At 36.0% G+C, this 23,653-nt stretch overlaps 1 protein-coding gene across 2 annotated transcripts in view; it reads right to left on the bottom strand.

Annotated features, from left to right (window-relative positions):
• Window positions 1-15,711, bottom strand: part of Gdi (GDP dissociation inhibitor) — a 226,466-nt gene extending 210,755 nt beyond the window's left edge. The window contains exons 1-2 of one of the 2 annotated variants that reach the window (XM_014349228.2): window positions 15,237-15,710; window positions 14,992-15,158 (exon numbers count right to left, since the gene is read on the bottom strand). In XM_014349228.2, the coding sequence (XP_014204714.2) occupies window positions 14,992-15,152 (161 nt within the window). In that variant the 5' untranslated portion in view covers window positions 15,153-15,158; window positions 15,237-15,710. Of the gene's footprint in view, window positions 1-14,991; window positions 15,159-15,236 lie in introns of both variants that reach the window. The other variant, XM_089597238.1, reaches the window with a different exon arrangement.
• Between the last annotated feature and the right edge of the window lie 7,942 nt (window positions 15,712-23,653).

Genomic DNA, 23,653 nt, shown 5'->3' with positions numbered 1-23,653 from the left:
AAAACGCTCAGAGTCCTTAGGTGACACTATATTTAGTCACCCTAATGTTAAAATACGTCTAACTCTTTCTCTTCCAACCAAAGTTTTTATTGTCGAATTGAAACAATAATATTCTGGAATATTCACGTATTTAATTTTTTTGCTAAACTATCTATTTTATTCATTTTAAACCAAGCCGTTAATGCTGTTTCAAAGTTTTCTATTGCTTTAGACATATTATTTTCTGGAAAAACTATTTTTTGTATATTTTCAATATTTACTGATCAATTAAATACAGAATGACTACGTTTACATAGACGGAACTCTTGCAATCGCCATGCTGCTTCCATGGGGCTGAAATAGTGGCCATCTACATAATGTGATATTTCATCCAAAATTTCTACATCGTCTTTTTCATTACTCGTATCTGTTTTCGTTATTTTACGTTATGCTTTATCTCTTCCTTCATTAACATAATTAAAAATAAACTTTATACTTAGAATAGATGCACAATACTTAACGTTTATGTGGCAATTCAATAAGAATGAATTGTATGGTACTACCATTGAATTATAAACTAAAATTTTTTCATAACTGTGAGGTCCATGAAGCATGTGTTTAATAACTAATTTTTGTATTTGTAAATCAAGTGACATTTCCGCTGAAATATATTTATCTATGCCTTTCGTGGTAAATAATTTATTGTTTATATGCAATGTTAAAATAATATGGGATCGAGGTAATCCTCTTTTATAATTTCAATGGTACAAACGTAAGCGATAACTTTTTCAAAAATATTGTGTTTAGTTATATCGTCTTAAATTAATTTTAATTTTGTATGAAATAATCTAACAGTTATATTCAGTATATTATTCAGAGTGGTACCTTGAGTAAAATTTTTTAAAATTTGCTTTATTTATTTTCATTTAGGGGTAAATATTACAGTGATAAAAGAAACAGGTCGACCAAACTTTCGCATTATGGCCATTGCATCTTTATAGTGCTTCTGCATATACCTAGTACCACCGATGTATGTTGAAGGTAAAATAAGAATATTTCCAACTTTATTGTTTTCAAAATTTTTAGAGTTATTTGAGGTACTACACATTATTTGATCTATTAATTCTTGATAATATTAAATCCTTAGGATTTTTCAGTTATTGCGAAAAAAATTTACTCTATTGCTTTCTATCACTAGGGGGCTGCGCCCCCTGCGCGCTCCGCGCGCCAACCTTTTAAGTTTAATTAAATATTTATTTACTGTATTTTTAAAGAAAAATACAATAATTATATCTTTGTCGTAACACGTAACATTGTAATATTTATCAAATTACAAATTAAATTGACTTTTCACAGATTTTTCAAAATTTCATTTTCAAATCTACCTGCGCTTGATCAGTCTCAGCCAATCACGCGACGAATAAACAGGCCCCATCACGTGACCCATCGTTTTTTTAAGATAGAAGATAACATATGCTTGCAAAAAAAATTGTTGCGTTAATCTTTCAGCAGAGTATGGGACTAAAAACTTTACTATTTAGTCGACAAGAAGTTCGATATAAGTAATATTGAAGCAACGTAAGATTTTCTGCTCGTTAGAAATTTGTGTATATCATATGTACTCCATCCTACATCTTCTACTGGAAATAATAAAGGAAATACAATTGGATCCACATACTGTATTGGGCATACAGCATTAATAATGCAACTTGTAAAGGTGTTAATAAATCAGATGATAATATGCGTATAAATTTTCCTGTAGAAATGTTTAACAAAATTGGTGAAGGCTTGCTACCTCACGAATTTACATTTAGAATAGGTACAATTTTAGAGTTAATTCAAAATTTTTGTACATCAGACAGGTTATGTAACGGTACACAATTCCGAATTACTAAATTGGTGAAGTATAACGTAGAAGGCGAAATAGTAACGGGAGACAAAATTGGTAATAAAGTTTTTATTCTAAAAATTACAATAAATACCAAAAAAACTTCATCATTACCTTTCATTGTATACAGAAAACAATTCCCATTAGTTGTAGCATTTGCTATGACTATAAACAAGTCTCAAGGTCAAAGTTTTGACAATGTGCGATTATTTTTGGAAAACCCCTTATTTTCTTACGGTCAATTGTACGTGGTTTTATCAAGATGCAAAAATAAAAATTAAATTTTTGTTTAAATCGATAGAAAAAATATTTTAGATATTGAAAATATAGTTTGGAAAAAATTTTTCGATGATAAGTAATAATGTATCAAACAATAACAACATGATCTTAATATTTTTATATGTATAGACAAAATTTATTACCTAATAATACATGCCATGAATGTGTATTGTGATCATCTGTTGTACCAATTTTAACATTAATTTAAAATAGAATAGGAATAGACTTAAGTCTTCGTGGTTTGATAGGGCTTTGTAAGTTGACTCATAAAATGAGTCATTTTGATGCGAAACTTTCACGGTTGGTATTGATGATAAACTAGATGCAATTTCAATTTATGTATGTATTGAGATTATTAACACTGATACAAAATATTATAATATACACACATAAAAATTAACATTTTACACATAGTTTATCATACACGCGAACAAAAAATGCTTAGCGCACCAAAAACTTTATACTTCAAAATCGATTGAAATACAATTGATATGAATTGATTTCTGATTGTACTCTTAGTTGTATAAATGGAATGGTTAATAATTATTCGTATGTAAAAAGTCCATCTATTTTCTATCTGAGCGGTGTGGAAAAATAGATGAAAAAAAACTTTATTGTAAAAAAAAACATGTTCTTAGTAATTAACATTCTTTACAAATGAACATTTTTACAGTACAAAAAAATATGACATAATATGAATATGATGTATTAAATTATATTTTCATTGAAATACTTTGAGTAAAACATAAATGAATAAATAATCTTTTAACTACCAATATGAATGGTTTTATATGGTGAAACGTTGCTTGGAATGCCCCACACAGTTAACTGTATGATATAACATATTACTTTATAATTAATTAATGTATAATTATAATGACGCTTTGCACAATAACCCCCTATAAATCAATGATGAATTGAAATTTCTTCTTGACGATGAGATTAATCATGACGAAGAGACAGTTTTGTTTTTAAGTAATTTAACAATGAAGTAGATTAAAAATAATAGATTAATCCATATACGACACGTACATGTCTGTATACGCATCAAGGTCCGAGAAAGACTATGATCCCTGTCAGGTTCCCCAAAAGTAGTGTAGGGGGTGATGGAGGGCGGTGGGGGGTCACGAAGAAATGCATAGGGGTCTGCGGGGGGGTTTTGGAAAAAACTGCGATGTGTCGAAATAAGAAAGAAAATTTCGGGTTTTTACCTTATTTTGTGGGGGTGAATGGGGAAATTTATAGATATAGCCTAGAGAATGTATATGCTAAACAGAAGATTAATGTACATAGATTTAAATGTATATAGATATTTTTATTTTTATAGTATAAAGATACTGATGAATTTTGAAGATATTTTTATTTTAAAAAAGATCTGCAGCAACTAGGAATAGAACCTCCGTCCTTTGGTTCTCAAATCAGGCTCCGCAACCACTAGACCACGGGACGTAATGTCTGTGCAAGTATGGATAAAGTACATTTCGGAACGTCTACTGTTTATTATACACAGAATAAAGTTTAAAATCAAAGGGTTTAGTGTAGACAATGGATAATAGTCGATTCAAAATAAATTATCGGACCACATAAATTTTTAACCCTGATAATTAAAAAAATATGTATCTCGTAATAATGACAGTATAACCTCAAATTTTAAACTCAATAGGCGGATGTACCTATAGACATCGTACAAAATTACTGTCGAACATAGTAATTTTTACTATACTGAACAGCAATGCAGTGGAATGAGAAATTTTACTATGTTACGTAGCAAATTCTACTTTAGAATGTGAGACATTTCAAAACGATTACAATAAAATATACTATGCTGTGTAGCAAAAACTATACCATCACAATTTTAATTATGTTAGACATAGTAATTTTTATCATGCCGTGTAATAATTTTTGTAGGGCTGCTACATAATAATAGTTATTTAAAATATAATAAAAATTGTTTTAAAAGTTATAATATGCATCATAAGGTGAAAATGTTTTAGCTTTCCTAATAATATAGTAATTTTTAGTATAGTTCTATTACTTTTTTCAACACTACTTTTCTTAGTGCATTTGTACGTTCATCCGTTTCATTGATGATTTCGAACGCTTTGATACTTTGACACACATTTTCATTGCCATCATTTTCATCGCCATTAGTATTAAGCTAATCACTTATTGATATTCACATTCTATTATTCTTAAATGACAGGCAGAGCACAGCCTCGAACATTTAAAACCATATTTGCGACGTCTATAAAAGTTCATAATGAAGTTTCCTATACACGAACATGGAATTTATATTAATATTCGCTGTGCGCAGTAATCTGAAACAGCGCCACTGGCACGGGAAGAAGGAGGCGATGCTGGATAACACGATCACATAGCCTGTTATGGGTTGCAAACTTTGTTGATTGTTTTTGGTAGTATAAATATATTTTTAATACTTAAAATCTGGATTTTTAGTGTTACGAATTTGTATTGAGCAGAAAATAATTTTTTAATACATTATTTTCTTATTCATTTTTTTTAACTATACAGTGATAGTTGTTATCTATTTAAAACAAATTGTTGACACTTACAACCGATACTTTAAGTATCGAAAATGCATTAAAAATACAATAAACGACGTGCAGGTTGACAAATTGTTGACACTTAAAACCGATACTTTAAGTATCGAAAATGCATTAAAATACAATAAACGACGTGCAGCACTCGGGGACTGCCACGGTAAAGCTATTGCAAAGCATTTTTTATCAACTTATGCAATTATAATTATTTATTTATTTTTAATCATGCAGTACTTTTTTTCTGTGATATTAATTCTAGTTTTTTCTTTGATATTAATTCAAATTACACTTTTTGGGCGTGGTGACTGATAAGAAAAATTTTCACAGCTTGTAGAACAGTCAAAGATGGTCAGTTGTAACCACCAAAGGGAATGATCGATTAATATTTGACACGTCAATACTACAAGAATAAGAAAATTGCAAAATCTAATATTATTAAGGATTTATTGTAAAAAATCTGATTGAATGTTTCAAATCTTTTTGTTGGAAATTAGAGCGACCGACAGTAGGCCCGGCTTTTGTGTACATTGTGTACACTTGTAGTCTCTGTCGGCTCAACGCTCTGTGCGTGTGCGCTTGGTCGACTTGGCGCGCTGCAGGTGTGTGTGTGCGTATTCACGCGGCAAGCTTTGTATACTGTAAGCGCCGGATTATACTCAGCTCTCGTCGAGGATAGACTCTCTTAATTTACGTTGCCAAACTCTAGCATTCAAAAGTGCATAAATCACCTTAAATTCTAGTGTAAATCTTCAGATTAACTCTCTCAATACAGTGGACAAAACTCAGTTGTGCAGTGCAGTGCACTTAGTGCTTTGTTTAAGTTGCTCACTGCATAATCTGCAGACCAGCTCAAATAGTTAATTTCATCGAACTATGAGTGATTATCAACAGCAAGACTCAGTGAAACTCTTGTGTATTTCTACAGACAGTAATTGTGCATTTCTACAGACAATCGTTTTTCGTTAATCAATATTTTAATCAGTTATATTATACCAGTGCTTTCATTTTCACATTTATTTCATGTAACTTTCAAACTCTCTTGCGAGTTCAAGGCCAGTGCGTGTTTACATATTGTGTTATTCAACTTGACTCTTTTTTTTCTACATTCTTCGCTTTTATATATTTCAATAGTTCATTGCTTTAAGACTATAGACATTATTTCTTTTCTCCTGTATTATTTTTACCTTTACTATTTTTGTGAATATTAACTGTGATTTTTCTTGGCCTTTAAGTGATATTAAACGTTGTTATTTTTACGCTGTTTAATTTTATTGTGTTTTATTGTGTCTTCCCAATCACCCTATCCGAGCCTAGTGTGTGCTAACGCACATACCTCGAACATTTGTGGTCCTTCGAGCCGGTTTGGGGTGATTGTGGTGTGATCCGGTGGCAGTGCGCGATGGCAGAGGCTGCTAAAAAGGCCGATGCAGCGGCCGCGACTGCGACTGACCATGTCGCTGCGACTACCGTCATCGATGGCCAGCAGGTTTCTGTGACTGACGGCTTGCCGCGGCGCGGCACGCGCTCGACGGGAAATGTGATTACGGCCAGGTTCCTCGCGAAAACCGAGTCACAGAGAGCGCGCATAGTTGGCCTGAGACAGTGTGGCAAAGCTGCTGAGGATGCGACTGCGGAGTGCAGTCACGCTGAGGCCATGCAGCTAAGAGAGGACTGCGTCACGCTCCATGAGGAGTTCAAACGTGAGCATGCTCGGCGGTGTTGCTCAGAAATGAGTATTTCAGTCAGAGTGTGTCGGGAGTCGCGCAGCAGGCATACTCGAGGTCATTGAGATTCATAACCCGGCTGCTCGCTGCCCATCCGGATCCACAGGCAAACTCAACAGCGGCATCAACTACTGTCAGTCACACTCAACGAGGCAAGCTCCCAGAGATTAAGCTTCCGTAATTCTCTGGCAACTACACAGAATGGGTGAGTTTCCGAGATCTTTTCTTAAGTATTATGGAAGACGAGAGGCTTACCGATTTGGAGCGCCTTTAATACCTGTGAGCGTCGCTCTCGGGCCAGCCAGCGAAGCTCATCGAGGGACTCCCTCTCACTGCTGAATCCTTCAAACTCACTTGGGATGCTCTGCTCGAGAGATATGAAAATAAGCGGTTTGTGCTCGCACAGCTGCTGCAGGCCAAGAGACGCATTCCACCGATGCGTGTTGGCAGCGTTGGGTCGCTGATGGATTTGGCAACGGAGAGTCAAAAGCTCCGCAGGCTTATTTCTGGCCTTGGCTCTGCTTAAGAGGTGCTGGATGCCTTGTTCGTGGATGAGCTGCTCCAAGCAGTGGATCGACTCATCAAAGAGGCGTGGGAAACATCGCCACCTGCAAGAGCCGACTTCCCGGCGTGCGAAGCCTTGGAGGAGTTTTTGATCGAGCGGGCCCAAGCCTTGGAGATGGTTGATGCTCAGTCAACCAAGAGACGAGATAACTCATCCACATCTAGTAAGACTTAATCCAAACCAAGCAAAGCTCAGCACGCTCATACAGGTCAAACTCAACCGCTCGGCAACACTAAACCGGGCAGCAACGCTCAGCAGAATCGGTTTGAGAGTTTGGCTCGGTCGCAGGATGATAGACCGGCTCCTCCAGTGTTCCCGTGCACGTACGTTGCAACCAGCAACACTTTATTGCTCGCTGTCTGGCATTCACGGCCCTCTCCATTGACCAACGATACCGGTTCGTGGATGACTAGCTTTTGTGCTTCGACTGTTTGGGCCGCCATGCTGCTGCTAAGTGTATGAACACGAAGAGGTGCCAAACCTGTGGTAAGGCTCACCATACCATGATTCACGGCACTCGGTTGTTGCAACCGATCAGCAGGTTGGCATCTCAGCCGACTCAACATCAAGAATAGAAAATCAGCGCAGTCATCAGACAAACTCATCGTCGAAACCCCACATCTAGTAATACTCATCCCAGAGTCAACATCAAGTCAAACTCAACAAGGATCACATCGTCCAACCAAACATCTAGTCACTTATCTATCTTGTTGCCAACAGCAGTAGCCCAGGTATGTGCTCCAGCTGCACATCATCATCTCAGGCTTATGATCGATCAAGGTTCAGAATTATCATGTATTTCGGAAGATGCTGTGAAGCGTCTGCAGCTGACGCGCACGAAGTCCAACATCTGTATCCTGGGCATTGGAGGCAACGTAGTCAGTAAAACACTTGGTAAAGTAGAACTCAGATTGTTTTCATTATATTCTGACTCCAGCGTCGATGTGGTGCTCCACATCTTGCCTAGAGTAACAGCTCCACTACCATCTTTTCAATGTAAGACAAGATCGTGGCTGCATACGGAGTTTCTGGAGTTAGCTGACCCCCATTTCTATCTGCCACGAGACATAGACTTGCTACTTGGCACTGACTACTATTCAGCTATAATCACCTCAGATCTGCTCAGAGAATTTTTATCAGAACCTATCGCTCAACGTACACTGTTTGGTTGGATTTTATCGGGTTGCGTTAACCAGCCTGTTACAAAGATTAATCGTCACACTCACCATATCATTTCAAAAATAGAAGATAAACTCCAGGAATTACTAATCAACTTCTGGATTCAAGAAGAGGTCCCTTCAAAGTCAAGCTCGCAGCTTACACCAGAGGAACAGGAGTGTGAGGAACACTTCGTGCGAACTCACTCTCGGGATAGCACCGGAAGATACGTGGTGAAACTTCCTCTGAAGCAATCTCCATCTCTGCTGGGCAACTCAGTCAACCATGCTTGTAAATGCATTGATCGCACGGTGGCCAGGCTCAAAACAGACGACAAGTACGACAAGCTCTATACAGATTTCATGAATGAATATTTGAGTCTTGGCCATATGCGACCGGTGCCTGCAGATGAGCTCAACATCAAGCCTCATTTTTATCTGCCTCATCACGGCGTATTAAAAGAAGATGGAGACAACGCCAAACTCAGGGTGGTTTTCAATGGATCAGCCCTTACTTCCTCTGGACATTCACTCAACAGAATAACTCACACAGGACCTAGTCTACTGCCCAACATAACAGATGTACTCTTCTGGTTACGCACATTCAAATGGACTTTCTCTGCGGACATCTCCAAAATATATCGTCAGATCAAGGTTCATCCAGACGATTGGGATTTTCAGCGAATCATCTGGCATAGCAAAACTCACGAGGAAGCTCACTTCCAGCTCACCACAGTGATCTACGAGACGAGGCCTGCTCTATTTCTGGCCACACGCTCACTGCTGCAGCTGGTGAAGGATGAAGGGCACCGTTACCCCCAGGCTGCCCGGATTCTCACCAGCGGCAGATATGTGGACGACATTTTTGGTGGAGCGGAGACTCCAGATGAGTTGAACGAGCAGGCCCTCCAACTCAAGGAGCTGTGCATGGCAGGCAGATTGCCCCTGGCTAAGTGGCACTCAAACTTGCCAGGATTCAGTTACTCCAACTCCAGTAAAGAATCAGCACTCTCTCTCGATGACTGCGATGCTAAAGTACTCGGAATGGTTTGGAAACCACTTTCAGACAATCTCACCTTTCAGTGCACACTCAAGTCTCTCAGTCAAACTCCAACGAAGAGAACAATTCTTTCAGAAATATCTCAAATCTTCGATCCTCTTGGAATAGTTGCTCCAGTGATCGTTGCAGCCAAACTCATCATTCAGGAATTGTGGCTTCTCAAAATTACATGGGATACACCCATACCAGATGCTCTCGCTGAGAGGTGGCTACAAATACGAGATGATCTAGCCAAACTCTCCGAAGTGACGGTTCCTAGATGGCTTGGAGCACATCCTCCTTCTGCAGTGAAACTCTATGGCTTTGCTGATGCGTCTCAGGATGATATGGGTGCTGTGATTTACCTGGTGATAAAGACAGACTCAGACACGTCAAGCTCATTTGTCTGCTCAGACGAAAGTATCACCACTGAAGAGGATGTCAATACCAAGGTTGGAGTTGACAGCAGCTCTCATCCTGGCTAAACCCACTAAGTATGTCACCGACCAACTCACACTCAATATCAGCAACATTTACTTATGGACAGATTCTTCAGTCACACTCTATTGGATTTCTTCTCATCCAAATAAGTGGAAGGATTTCGTCAGAAATCGAGTTGCAGAGATTCAGGATCTGGTCCCTGCAGCACATTGGAGACATGTCCCTGGAAAGGAGAATCCTGCTGACTGTGCTTCGAGAGGGATTCTCACTTCACAATTGATTGAGCATAGGCTCTGGTGGCATGGACCAGAGTGGATGATACAACCCCAGGATGGTTAGCCTCTGCAGCCGAGTGACGTCGAGGTGGAGGATGAGACAGAGGCGCGTTAGGTGTCAGCATTGGTGTCATCAGTCTCGGACTCGGAGTTCCTACTCAGACTCACTCAGTCCAGCTCCACATTGCACAAACTCTATCGTATCACAGCCACCCTCTTACTTGCTTGTGCTAAGTTCAAAGCCTTACTCACACACCAGGAATCATCCGTAGCTGTCACTGCAAAACTCATCACTCAAGCTAAGCTCTTACTCATCAGAATAACTCAACAGGAATGTTTCAAGGAGGAAATCAAGATGCTCAAATCAGGTTCTCTCCCAAAGGACCGTGTTTTCCACCGGTTGATGGCATATACTGATGATGCTGGCATACTGCGTGTGGGAGGCAGACTCATGAATGCCAAGATCAGACCTGATGCAAAACATCCTGCCCTACTTTCTCGTCAAGCTCAATTCACCAGTTTGGTTATCGATCAGGCTCATCGGCAAACTCTACACGGAGGAACTCAGCTCACTCTTAGCAAAACTCGTCAAGAGTTTTGGATAATCAGTGGAAGGGCCCCCATCCGATCCAGAATCCTCTGCTGTGTCAAATGTGCCAGGTACCGGGCACAAAGAGCACAACAACTCATGGGACAGTTACCCGAGGCCAGGGTGACTCCCTTCAGACCGTTTGCTCACACAGGTATCGACTACGCAGGTCCGATACATCTCAAATCTTGGCGCAGCAGAGGGTCGAAGACATACAAGGGTTGGATGTGTGTGTTCGTGTGTTTTTCGACCTCTGCTGTGCATCTCGAAGCAGTGACAGATTACTCTACCGAAGGATTCTTGTCAGCGTATTGGCGATTTGTCTCACGTCGAGGACGTCCATTTAAGTTGTATTCTGATTGTGGGACGAACTTCGTTGGTGCAGACAGGGCGTTTCAACAGTTATACTCAGAAGCAATCAGTCAAAATTCTCATTTATCAGCCATGCTCACCCAAGATGGAACGTCATGGCACTTCAACCCTCCAGCTGCTCCTCACATGGGAGGAAAATGGGAGGCAGTAGTTAAGTCGATGAAACACCATCTCCATCGGACTATGGGAGAGACTCTTAACACGCTTGAAGAGATCACGACGTTGCTCACTCAAATCGAAGCAATACTTAACTCTAGACCACTACACCAATTACCAATGATCTAGAGGATTAAAACACGCTCACTCCAGGACAATTCTTAGTCGGATCGGCGCTAAACTCACCACCAGAGCCGTGCTTGTTGGATTTACCTCCAGCAAGGCTCACTCGCTGGCAGCTGATCCAAGCTCAAAAACAAAGGTTTTGGAAGCAGTGGTCTACACAGTACTTGCTTAGATTAAACTCAATCTCCAAGTGGCCTACTCCAGCTCATGACATCAAGACAGGCTCATTGGTGCTTATAACTAGTGAGACTCTACCACCAGGAAAGTGGCCGCTGGCCAGAGTCGTCGACATCGACCCAGGCAAGGATGGCCCGGTTAGAGTGGTGACTCTCAAGACCTCAAAACTCAGTTGTGCAGTGCAGTGCACTTAGTGCTTTGTTTAAGTTGCTCACTGCATAATCTGCAGACCAGCTCAAATAGTTAATTTCATCGAACTACCAGTGATTATCAACAGCAAGACTCAGTGTAACTCTTGTGTATTTCTACAGACAGTAATTGTGCATTTCTACAGACAATCGTTTTTCGTTAATCAATATTTTAATCAGTTATATTATACCAGTGCTTGCATTTTCACATTTATTTCGTGTAACTTTCAAACTCTCTTGCGAGCTCAAGGCCAGTGCGTATTTACATATTGTGTTATTCAACTTGACTCTTTTCTTTCTACATTCTTCGCTTTTATATATTTCAATAGTTCATTGCTTTAAGACTATAGACATTATTTCTTTTCTCCTGTATTATTTTTACCTTTACTATTTTTGTGAATATTAACTGTGATTTTTCTTGACCTTTGAGTGATTTTAAACGTTGTTATTTTTATGCTGTTTAATTTTATTGTGTTTTATTGTGTCTTCTCAATCACCCTATCCGAGCCTAGTGTGTGCTAACGCACATGCCTCGTACACTTTTCTTGTTGCTTAACCAGTAATATCCTAATCGAATAGTTACAAAAATTGAAGATGTCACACTTGTACGTAGTTTAATAATGAAAGAAAATAATAATATTAAATTAATCGAAATATTACTGCAGGTTATAACACTGATAATTTCGATAGTTAACTTTAAATATAAGTATACTTACTTGTATATTTGGAGCCATTAAATCTTACGATTCCAAATATACAGGTAAGTATACTTATGTTTTAAATAGTTACTTTTTCAAAGTATACCTAATTTTTTGCGCATTCTCTTTTTGCCGTGTGTATCAGCAGACCATGCAATTTAACTTTTTTTAGCGGAGAAATATTATTAAGCTACAAGGACGTTTAGATAAAATAATTCTTACTAATTGCGTTATAAAAACTTACAAATTAATTTCACAATGATATAAAAATGTTTTTTAAAGTATGATGTAAATAATCAAATGGAACAATAATTAACAATTGATCAATTAATTAATTATCAGCGTAAAGATTGATATTCCAATTGATTAGGTTACGGGATTACCGAATTAATCACGTTTATATTTGTTTATGAGGGTTTCTATTTTTAAATCTCGCACCACTCGATTTCAGTATGCCACCTACTAAGCGACGCCTGGCGTTAGTTTCAGTGGTGGTAAGCTGACACGGTCACGTTTAGTTTTCTTCCGCAGTCAAGAGCACTATTCACTGTGTTATACTTAGGTACACCTATGTATACATATATACCGACATGTATACTTACGGGGCGTACATGCGGTGAGTTCGGCATTATAAAGATATGATAGCTACCTATACACCAATATACTTTCTCACAAACTGCTGCTTACGTTTCGCCTGATGTCGGAGCAGCTCGTCCCGATCCATGCGAGCTTCGTTAAGTCGTACCATATACATACACGTTAAGCAAACGCTGGCCCGAGCTACATGGTAGGCGGAGTGGGGGGTGTTAGGTTTTTTTTTCGTTACGGAATTTCTTGATGTTGTCATCGCACTCAAAGCCGGCGATAAGAGCTATGCAATAGCTTAAAAAATAATTAGTGTTTGCAGGCCATAACAGGCTATGTAATCGTGTTATCCAGCATCGCCTCCTTCTTTCCGTGCAGGTGGCGTTGTTTCAGATTACTGCACATAGCAAATACTGTCTGGATTAAGCGCATCAGTCGTTTGAGGAGGTTTGGGAGTATCATTCAAAGAGACGAGGACCGGGGAGTCCTCCCTGCCCGCGCAGATGTACCCCCTTTACCGCGCACTACCTCTTGCACTCTACAAACTTGAATATGTACGACTGTAATTGATTATATTTTTGAGAAAAGGCTGGCAAGTCGTGGTTTTTTTTGTTTAGCATCTTCCTTTTGTACTAAGGTATCTATAAAACTATTTTATGAATCTAACATATTTATAATGTACCGTATACTTTAATTAGAAGGCAACCTAACCTTGTTCTCTCATGAGAGACCGTGTTAAACTGAAAATATTTAATAATTTTTTTTTTCAAAAATTTCCTTGGTAAAAAAACTGAAAAATGCATGTGCATTCCTGATATACTCAAGTATAACATACATATTTGGCTAGATTCCACATTTTGAACTTTTCTCCTTAACCTCCTTAAGGGGGCTGCATGTCATTGTCGCATGTTAATTTATAAAATATAATTGTTTTAAAGACAAAACAACAAAATTCTTTCCATTTTTCTAATTAATTTGTTTATAACATTTAAATGGTTCAATAATTTAGTAATTTAACAATGATACTCTTTATCGTTTATTATGTGTTGCAACAATGGTTTTAATTGACATCGCTATTCGACGAATTTTAAAAATGTCAGGTTAATCTATACATACCTGTTATTTAAGGCATTATTATTCGTTAATAAAGAAATGGGAGATTCATGAAAAGAACTTTGTTGGCTTCAACGTTTACTCGAGTTACTTTTTTTTTTTTTTTTTTTTTTTTGGTTGCTTAAAAATACCAGCTACTTACCTGTAAAAACCGCAAACCGCATGACGCTACAGACACTTCTTGTTTACGAGATGTTGCAAAAAACGTTCGAAATAAGCACATTGTTGGACACCGCCTTGCCGGTCTTAAACATAAAATTATGACTGCCCTCACACACACTTACATTTGTGATGATGCCCTCACCGGCATCACCACAAATGTAGGTCCCAATGAAAAAAATTAACTCCGGATCGATCATGTTTGTCGACCACAACTTCTATGAAATCAGTAAACATTACATGCTTTTTTTATAAACAACTGCGATTTTTCTTTAATGAATAAATACTTTTTTATGAAGATTTAATGGTTTATTTAGAATTGTAAAAGACACATTCCCGGTCTTAAATTGTCTGAATTCTTAATACCTTAGAGTTAAAAAAAAGTTTGATTCGTGTATTAAGTAATAATGTATATCAAGTAAATCACAAAAAAACTTTTGAGTTCGATTTTTGTACCATATAATTCTGGATCGAACCATCAATTGATTTAATAAGTTTATACTTCGGTTGTGCTATTGTGTTCATATTGAATTGCAGTTATCAATCTGAAAAATCAAACGAGTTTAACTTCCAAAATTCAGTAATAAATTAATTGCAAGATAAACCACTACTGCTAAAAATTTTAACTAATAACTGGTAATCCAAGGATTAACTGTAAATTAACTAGCAGTTGCACCAACACTATTGTTTGTCCTGAATTGACGAGTTTTAATAGATTTCATCTAAATCTATCCATTAAAACAGCCTTTAACTCAAGTTTAACAATAACACATTGATGCTAAAGGTAATACTGGCATTAATACATAGGCATAGAGCAATTTTTTTTATAAACTGCTAAGACTTCAGAAAGCCCGTAAAGTTATCTTTACTAGTACCCCAGAATCAAAATAAGATAAAAAATAAATTATTTATTACAATACCTGAACAGATCTTCCAATGGAGTGATTGAGGCTGATTCGCCACCATAATATTTATTGCGATCTATGTGCAAAACTTTTTTACCACTAACAGACAACATACCCGATAAAATACATTCCTTCAAACCAGTTCCCAATACAACTGCATCATATTCCTCATCCATTATAAGCTTAAAAAATAACATTTAATAATATACAGGTTGAAAGAGGTAACAATAATATGATTTAATAAATTCTTAAAAACTTACAATTTTTCACTTATTTGAAGAATTGAACACAGGGACAATGTCTCTAAAATATTTTGATCTTACAGAATCAAGTTGGTACAATTACAGTTTGTTAAATATCAACAGTTGGATTTTAATGTGTCAAAACTACAAGATTTATGTTTTTACCATACGGCTACGTTGTTTAAATTGTAACACATACCAAGTTTAAACGAAGTATGTAAACTATTTTATATTTAATAGTGTTAATCTATATTAAACACAATTTTTTTAATTCCATGGACTTTCTAAATTGACAGTTTAATATAAATAATGTTAATTCTATGTTTTAGCAATTCAAATGTACAACTACAAAATTTAATAACCAGTTCAATGCGGTTATCAGTAGAGATGACCAACATCTTTCAACTTTCAAGTAGAAAGGAAGTGCTCACCCACTTCCATTAGGCTAGGCCACTAACCATTACCCACAAGCCACGACCACAGAGGTATAATACATAGATTAAGAAAGAGTCCTGTCATCTGGTCTCGGTCATAGACATATAAGAAATAAAGACTGCTCGTTCTTGGTCGTATTCGGAAATGGTATTTTGGTTAGCTCTTAGGGTGCAGTCCCATGGTACGAAATAGAGCATAGAAATAGAGCTCCGCAATAGACTGTCCGCAATAGAAACAGCCAATCAGAGCTATTGCGGACGTTTGAGCTATTGCGGACGATCGAGCTGTTGCGGACGATCGAGCTGTTGCGGGCATAAAGATATTATAAGATAGAGTAGGAAAGCTATAGGGTGTCATGTAAGTGGAACTGTCCACTGGAGAAAAAAGAGATGAACGATTTCGGTACCTGTTCATCTCTCTCTACCCTCTTCGCTGATTGGTTGTAGTTTCCAACAGTTTTAAATATACCTATATCTTTACTGATGAGTGATCATGCCGCCTCAACTTCATTGAAAGCTTTCTGATGAGTAAACGTAAACAATACATATAACCTCATTGTGTGTGCACCATCACTAATGTTACAGAAAAATTGTAAATTAGTTCTGTAAAAGTGATAAAAATGACAAAAGCTGCAGTTTTCACAAGTACGTATGTTTTTGAAATGTTTATAAAAAAAAAGTGTATATTCAAATGTAAAAATTTTTACTTAATTATGAATTAAATTAAAAACTTAATATTGTAGTAAGCTTAGCAATCTTATATCAAGTATTAATCTTATATAATTTTTAGATTTCCTGACGTAGATCAGTAAGATTCGTACGCATTATAATAAGTTAACAATATTCAAAGGCCAATAGAGTAATATTTTTGAACCGTACTTACTTGCAAATTTTATTTCTAAACCTGATGAATTTTAACAATAATATTTAAATTTACTTTAAAAAATTAAGTTTTATATATATTATAACATTTTTTTTATATTATTGATAAAAAAAAAAAAAAAAAAAAAAAAAATTAACGCATCCAGGAATCGAAGACACTTAACGATGCGCTAAAGAGCAAAATATTTGGCCAACTCGGCCATTGATCAAAGTATCTATGATAGCAGATAAGAATCTTAAATACAAGAGTACTTAAACTGTGTAGAATGGGCGGGGCTTAAGTTGAAGATCACGGTGGGATCACTTCCCCTTCCAAGGAACCAATCAGCGAAGAGGGCAGAGAGAGATGCACAGGTACTGTAATCTCTTCTCTCTCTCTACTCCAGCAGACACTGCACAGTCCGGTTTCCCTACTCTATCTTATAATATCTCTATGGTTGCAGGTTTCGAGCGTTCTTATATTTTAGCATGCAACTGTCAGAAAGCTTTGAGGTTATGTAAGGTATTACTTTACTAAGAGAACGAGACCAAACCAAAAGTTTGAACAAATCTAAAATAAAATGAGTGGAGCTCCTAACAATAATGCAGCATTATGTAAAAGCGTAAGTTGTATTCTTTTTGCCTTAAATTTTGATAACCTATTTTTGTAGTTCATTAAAGTTTTTATTTTAGTATTATAAATGCAAGCATTGTAATTGAATGCTTCCCAAAGAAAATGTTAGACATTTCACACTGAGCTCCAAAACATACCAACAAAAACAAACTATCACCGTTGATTAGCTGGTTATGTAATTCTATTTCGAAAAGACAAAGTTCGCTATGGTCACATGTGCAGGAATGACCGATGCGTAACTCGTTCACGCCCGTGAGTGCAAGTGAGAAAGAGATACTTCGAAACTCTCACTCGCACTCACGGGCCTACATGGGTTACGCTTGTTACGCATCAGTCTTTCCTGCACATGGGACCATAGCGAACTTTGCCTCTCTGAAATAGAAACGTCCGCAATAACTCTGGGGTGTAATCCGCAATCGCCGCCAGCAGTTACATATGTAAGACGTGACAACGTTGCGTGGTTGGGGGCGCTACTGTCGATTTACTGGTGATGTGATCCGCAATCCCGCCAGCAGTAAAGCAGACGACGTCAGTCTACTTGCTCTTTTTTGTGACATTTTCTGAATGTAAACAAAGCATATTGTGCTAGACGTAAACAAACACGCAGACCAAAAAAATAGTTTCAAGTGCCAAAAACAAAAATGGAAATAACAGCTTTACTGCTGGCGGAATTGCGCGGGATCACAGCAAAAATAGAAATAACAGCCTTACTGCTGGCGGGATTGCGCGGGATCACAGCAAAAATGTCACGAAAAAGAGCAAGTAGACTGACGTCGTCTGCTTTACTGCTGGCGGGATAGCAGATCACATCCCCAGTAAATCAACAGTAGCGTCCTAACCACGCAACATTGTCACGTCTTACATATGTAACTGCTGGCGGCGATTGCGGATTACACCCCTGATTGGCTGTTTTTATTTCGCAAAGTCTGTTGCGGAGCTCTATTTCGTACCATGGGACTGCACCCTTAGGTTAGTATCTACCCCCACCTTTACTTAACTAACAGAGCGTGTGTTCAGGCACTGGGGCCGTACCATATAACTTTTTTTTGCTTCACAGGCCTATGTTATAACATAGGCTGATCGCTGATGTACAGAAAAATAGTTACATGGTACGGACCCTGTATCCTGTATTACTCCAACGGGTTGCAGTTTTGTAGCAGTACCGATCATACTCGTCAGATGGCGTAGGAGTAAGAAAGGCACAATATATAGATATAAAAACCAGATGATATAATCGTAACTCTATTTATTTACAAATTTTACAATCTACTACTAATACGTAGAATAAGATACAATGGAGGCAATAAATTAATGAATTAAAAATTAGGTTGAAACCAATTTCAATAATTTTTTTTCTCTCTACTTTCTTTTAAAACATCCTTATTTCGTATGTTAACGTACTGTCTCATTCTAACAATAGTGTAATAATAGATAGATTTGGACATTGCATCCTCTTCATGTAAGTAGTTTACAGGGGAACTGAAACTTATTGCGCAAAAAATTTTCAACAACAAATTCGTCAACATTGACAAGCTAATTATTTATGACTTCCCTAAAATATTTTTCTATTTTATCAAAGAGTTTCTAAAGAAGAGTAATTGCATGAATGAGTCCACCCCTATTTTTTAAGTTAATTAATGATGCTTCTGGTTTAACAGAGTTTCCGCGATTACTATTTAAAGTAATTTGACATGTGGTGCATTTTTCAAATTTTTCTCGTAGTTTTCGACAAACAAAGCCAGTGACGTAATAAGTAATACAACTTATCGCGAACAATGTTGCGAGAAATATTAGAGTTTGTATTTACATTTTGGTACACCTTTTATTTAGGTTACAATTGTTTATTGTTTTCTCGTCTGCTACTGCCTTTTCGACACCGATCCTCCGAGTGGTCAACTTTGGTACTGCTACAAAATCGCAACAGACTGCACAAAGCATAGAGGTGGTACGAACAGTGTTGGTCTTCAGTTCTTAGATTTTTTTTTAGTTGAAAATAAGATAATTTATTGGCTCCACAATTAAATGTACATGGCCATACGGCAAAATTACAAGGAATTTTTACATAATTATAGTTTCTATATAATTGACTTCGTATTTTTATATCACATAAATATCACATTACAGTCTTACAGAACTGTTAAATCTATAAATAGTACTAGTAATCTTATGTGTAAGGTTAGATATTCATCTTATTTTATTTATTTATCTCGTTTGAGATCAATTGTGTATTTACTTACTATTTTTTTTTTTTTTTTTTTTTTTTTTTATTATATTTTTATTTCTGATTTATAAATGAATTCGCAAACCGCTTTAATCACATTAATATTTAAATTAGTGAGAAACTCCTGTACGTTAAACGGGTAGGAGATATTCATATCTCTTAATTTTTCCAATAATAATTCTCTTTGTGTTTTAGTTTTTTGACATTGCCATAGTACGTGATCAATATTTTCAACACCTTCTCCACAATCACAGTCCGCATTATTTACAATATTTTGTCTAATAAGACTAGATTTTAACGAGTTATGATTACACCTTAGTCGATTAATATACACTATAGACTTTCTGCTCAAGTTATATCCATGGAACCAAGGTTTATTTGATATTTTATTAAAAAACTTCTGAAAATAATATTTACCTTTGTTACTGATAAGTGCTAAGTTAGTGATTTCTTCATTGTTCTTTACATTACATAATTTTTTAAATTTACTAAATACATCGGTATAAGGTAAAGGTGCATCAAGTAATACTCCCTTCACGGCAGCTTCTTTAGCAGCTTTGTCTGCCTCCTCGTTCCCTAGGATACCACAATGAGCAGGAATCCATACAAATCTAATTCTTTTACCATTATTATATGCTTTGTATAGTAGACGCAGAATATCATGAATAAAAAAGGATTGGTTCATTAAATTATTTTCACATTTTAAGGCCTTCAGCACGCTTAAAGAATCCGAAAATATCATAAAACTATTTTTTTCAGATTTGTTAATTTTCTCCAAAGCCAGAACAATAGCCAAGGCTTCTGCAGAGAAAATAGACGAGTGGTCGTTTATTCTACAACTTATACAGAATTCCTTATGGTTACTAAACACAGCGAGACCTACACAAGATGAATCTTCTTTGCCCATTTTTGATCCATCAGTAAAAATGCACACGTCTTTTTGTATGATTTGTTCGAATTTTGAATTAAAAATAACATTAGATACATAATAAGATTCATCTTTAACACTGGATTGGATATCAACATCAGGTACTAATATAAATGATTCTATATTCTCATGAAAACAAGGTGGGATTTCTGAATGTGATATAGTATCCTCTTAAAACCAAGTATTAATATAAATGTTTAGTAGTGTTGGCGGATTAAAATTCATTTCATAGATAGGATGTTCGCTTAATTCCTTCAGGCAGTTCAATTTCCCAATGAGAGGATGATGTTTCATTGACATACACTTAAGAATAAATTTATATCCTAGTAATTCACATCTGTATTTTAATAGTGGAATTTTGGATTCTGCGTTCAAAATATTTAAGGGAGTAGAACATCTATATCCCATTGCTAACCTTATGCATTTGTATTGTATCTTTTCTAGTTTTTGAAAATCTTTTGAATTATTTAGAGACATCAAAAATCCTGCGTATTCTAGTCGAGATCTGATTAAAGATTTATAAATATTCAGTAAAATATTGGGATCTGCTCCCCACCAAACTCCTCTTAAGCAACTAATGATCTTTACAAAAACGCTTGTTTTTTCACATAGGGAGTCTATATGAGTTTTCCAATTGAGCCTTCTATCGAAGTTTATGCCTAAGAATTTTGTTGAACTAGATTCATTAATCTGTATTCCATTAATTTTAAGATGATAGTTATTGTTATGTTTACGTCTATTTTTATCAAATACCATGAGAATACATTTGTAAGGAGCTAGAAATAAATTTATGCAGCTAAGATTTACAGCCAATAAGTTGATTTGGTTTTCCATTATAATAAAATCGTTGCTATCATTATTGGATTTTATATAGAGTGCAATGTCGTCTGCGAATTTTAAAATTGATATTTTGGGATTTATACATTCGTCAATATCATTTATATAAATGGAGAATAAGGTCGGACTAAGTATACTTCCTTGAGGAAGGCCTTTATGAGTTTTCTTGATTATGTTACCTGGACAATTTATGAATTCAATTACTCTTTCCGCTGTTAAATTGTATATGAATTTTGTTAGTTTTTTTGGGAAACCTAAATCTACTAGTTTCTGAATTAACATTTCTGGAAGCACGTTATCGTATGCCCCTTTGATATCCAGAAAAGTTGCTATTAATTGCTCCTTTTTATAAAATTGTGATTGAATTTCTGTGGTTAGAATAGCTAAGCTTTCATGACAAGATCTATTCTTCCTGAAACCATATTGGGAGTTTTTGATTATTTTGTTACTTTCTATCCAATGATTAATTCTGAAGTTTATCATTTTTTCAAATAATTTTAGAAAACAAGATGACATATTTATTGGGCGCACATTATTATTACTTTTAGGAATGAACACACACAAATATTGATTCCATTCAGATGGAAATTCTCCTGAATTATACAAATCATTATATATATCTAGTAATACTCTCAATGTAGACTCTGGAAAAAATATCATAAAGGCAAAGCTGATTTTGTCAGCTCCAGGAGCTGAGTGAGTGTTAACATTTCCTAAGGCATATATTAATTCATTATAATGAAAGGTATCGTCTAATTTATTATTTGCATTTGAAAATGCATATTCAGGAGGCACGAATTTTTGCCCAGGAGGGCAAAGCGTATCTATACTTTTGACCATATTGTTTACAATTTCAACGTTTCCATTAATAAAATCTTTTCTTAATAGTTTATTTTTAAAAAGTTTAATTTTATTAAAGATATACGTCGGGTTACTAAATCTATTAAATGTAAGTGTGAACTTTTTAAACGCCTCTTGTTTTTCTTTTCTTAGCACAGCCTTGGTAATAGCCTCAGTACGTTTATACTCAAGGAAAGCCTCTTTGGATGGATTAAATTGGATTGAAAGTAATTTAGCCTTTTTAACTCTAATGGCTCTTTCACATTTCTCATTCCACCACACCACTGGAAATTTTTCTTCTTTTTTTTTATTTTTATTAAATGAAGTGTTTGCATGTTTATCATTATTACCTTTTTGTTTTTCAGAGTTACTGTAATTGTTAGTTTGCGTATAATTATTGTATTTATTTTTAATTGATTTTTGAAAAGAAGACTTTTCAATTGCTTTAATAACTTCGGCTACTAGTTTGGTATATCGGACAACAGCACTGTTATTAATAAAATGTAGGGAGTTGAACAACCTGTCAGAATCAATCAAACTTGCCTGAAATAAGTCCCAGTCAATCATTTTTGCGTTATATTTAACTTGGTTTTTGGGTAGTCGAGATGGAATTATTTCCAGGCCAATGGTAATTGGGAAGTGATTACTCCTCCAATTATCCTTTTCAACACCCCATGAACTTTCAATCATCAAATCGGATGAAACTAGAGACAAATCAATTGCGGATTTGTTCATGTCAATGTCAGACATATGGGTAAAACTACCATCGTTCAATAAACAAAAATCTATTACGTCAGTTTGGTTAAAAATTATATTGCCGTTTGGACAATTGCGTTTCCCACCCCATGCAGCGTGGTGAGCGTTAAAGTCCCCCACTAATACATATAAGTTACCACAATTATTTTTAATATAATTTAAGAAATTCGACCATTCCTCGCTTTTTAAGTTATTGCCGTTCTTTGGTTGTCTGTAACAAGCTATAATAAATAAGGACCCTTTAATTGTTTCAACTACAATAGAACCCACCTCTAAAGCTTCAGGTTTGATTAAAACATTAAAATCTTTGAAGATAAGGTTTTTTTTAACTAGAAAGGCAATACCACCTCCACCTTCTTGAATCCTATCAAATCTAACTATTTCGAATCCATTTATTGTAAATGGGAGTTGTTCTGGTTTTAACCATGTTTCAATGAGAATTATAATATCCCAATTTGACGCATATCTCTCCAATTCAAAAATTTTACCTCTTACACTCCTACAGTTCCATTGACAGATTTTTAAATTAATTTGATTATTCATTTTTTGATTGTATGTCTATTATAAACACTAAATGTAAATTTAAATTATCTAAATTATTAAAATGAAAATACCACTTAAATATTCTATTATCACTTTAAGATTCTTGACTATAGACTTCAACATCACTATCGTTATACCGTTGATACTCATCCTCATTCCAATTTTCCCACTCTTCAGTTTGTTTCTCTGGCCTCAGATTTATTTTACCAGCATAATCCATGTAGTGTTGACTGTTTAGTTCCAGCAATCCATTAGCAGCAATTAGTTTTTCCTTTTCCACTTGATAATGGTCTATTCTTTTCTGGTTGTTCGTTTGCCGAGTTTTAAGTACGTTTTTACTCTGGTACTGTCTCATCTGGGTATGAATAGGCATACTAGAGA

The sequence above is a fragment of the Copidosoma floridanum genome, unplaced genomic scaffold, assembly GCF_036245765.1.
Source record: "Copidosoma floridanum isolate Cflo_tuat_1 unplaced genomic scaffold, Cflo_Japanese_pri ptg000031l, whole genome shotgun sequence".
NCBI lineage: Eukaryota > Metazoa > Arthropoda > Insecta > Hymenoptera > Encyrtidae > Copidosoma > Copidosoma floridanum.
Note: the sequence above shows the minus strand (reverse complement) of the source record. Positions and strands in the feature narration are given on the sequence as shown.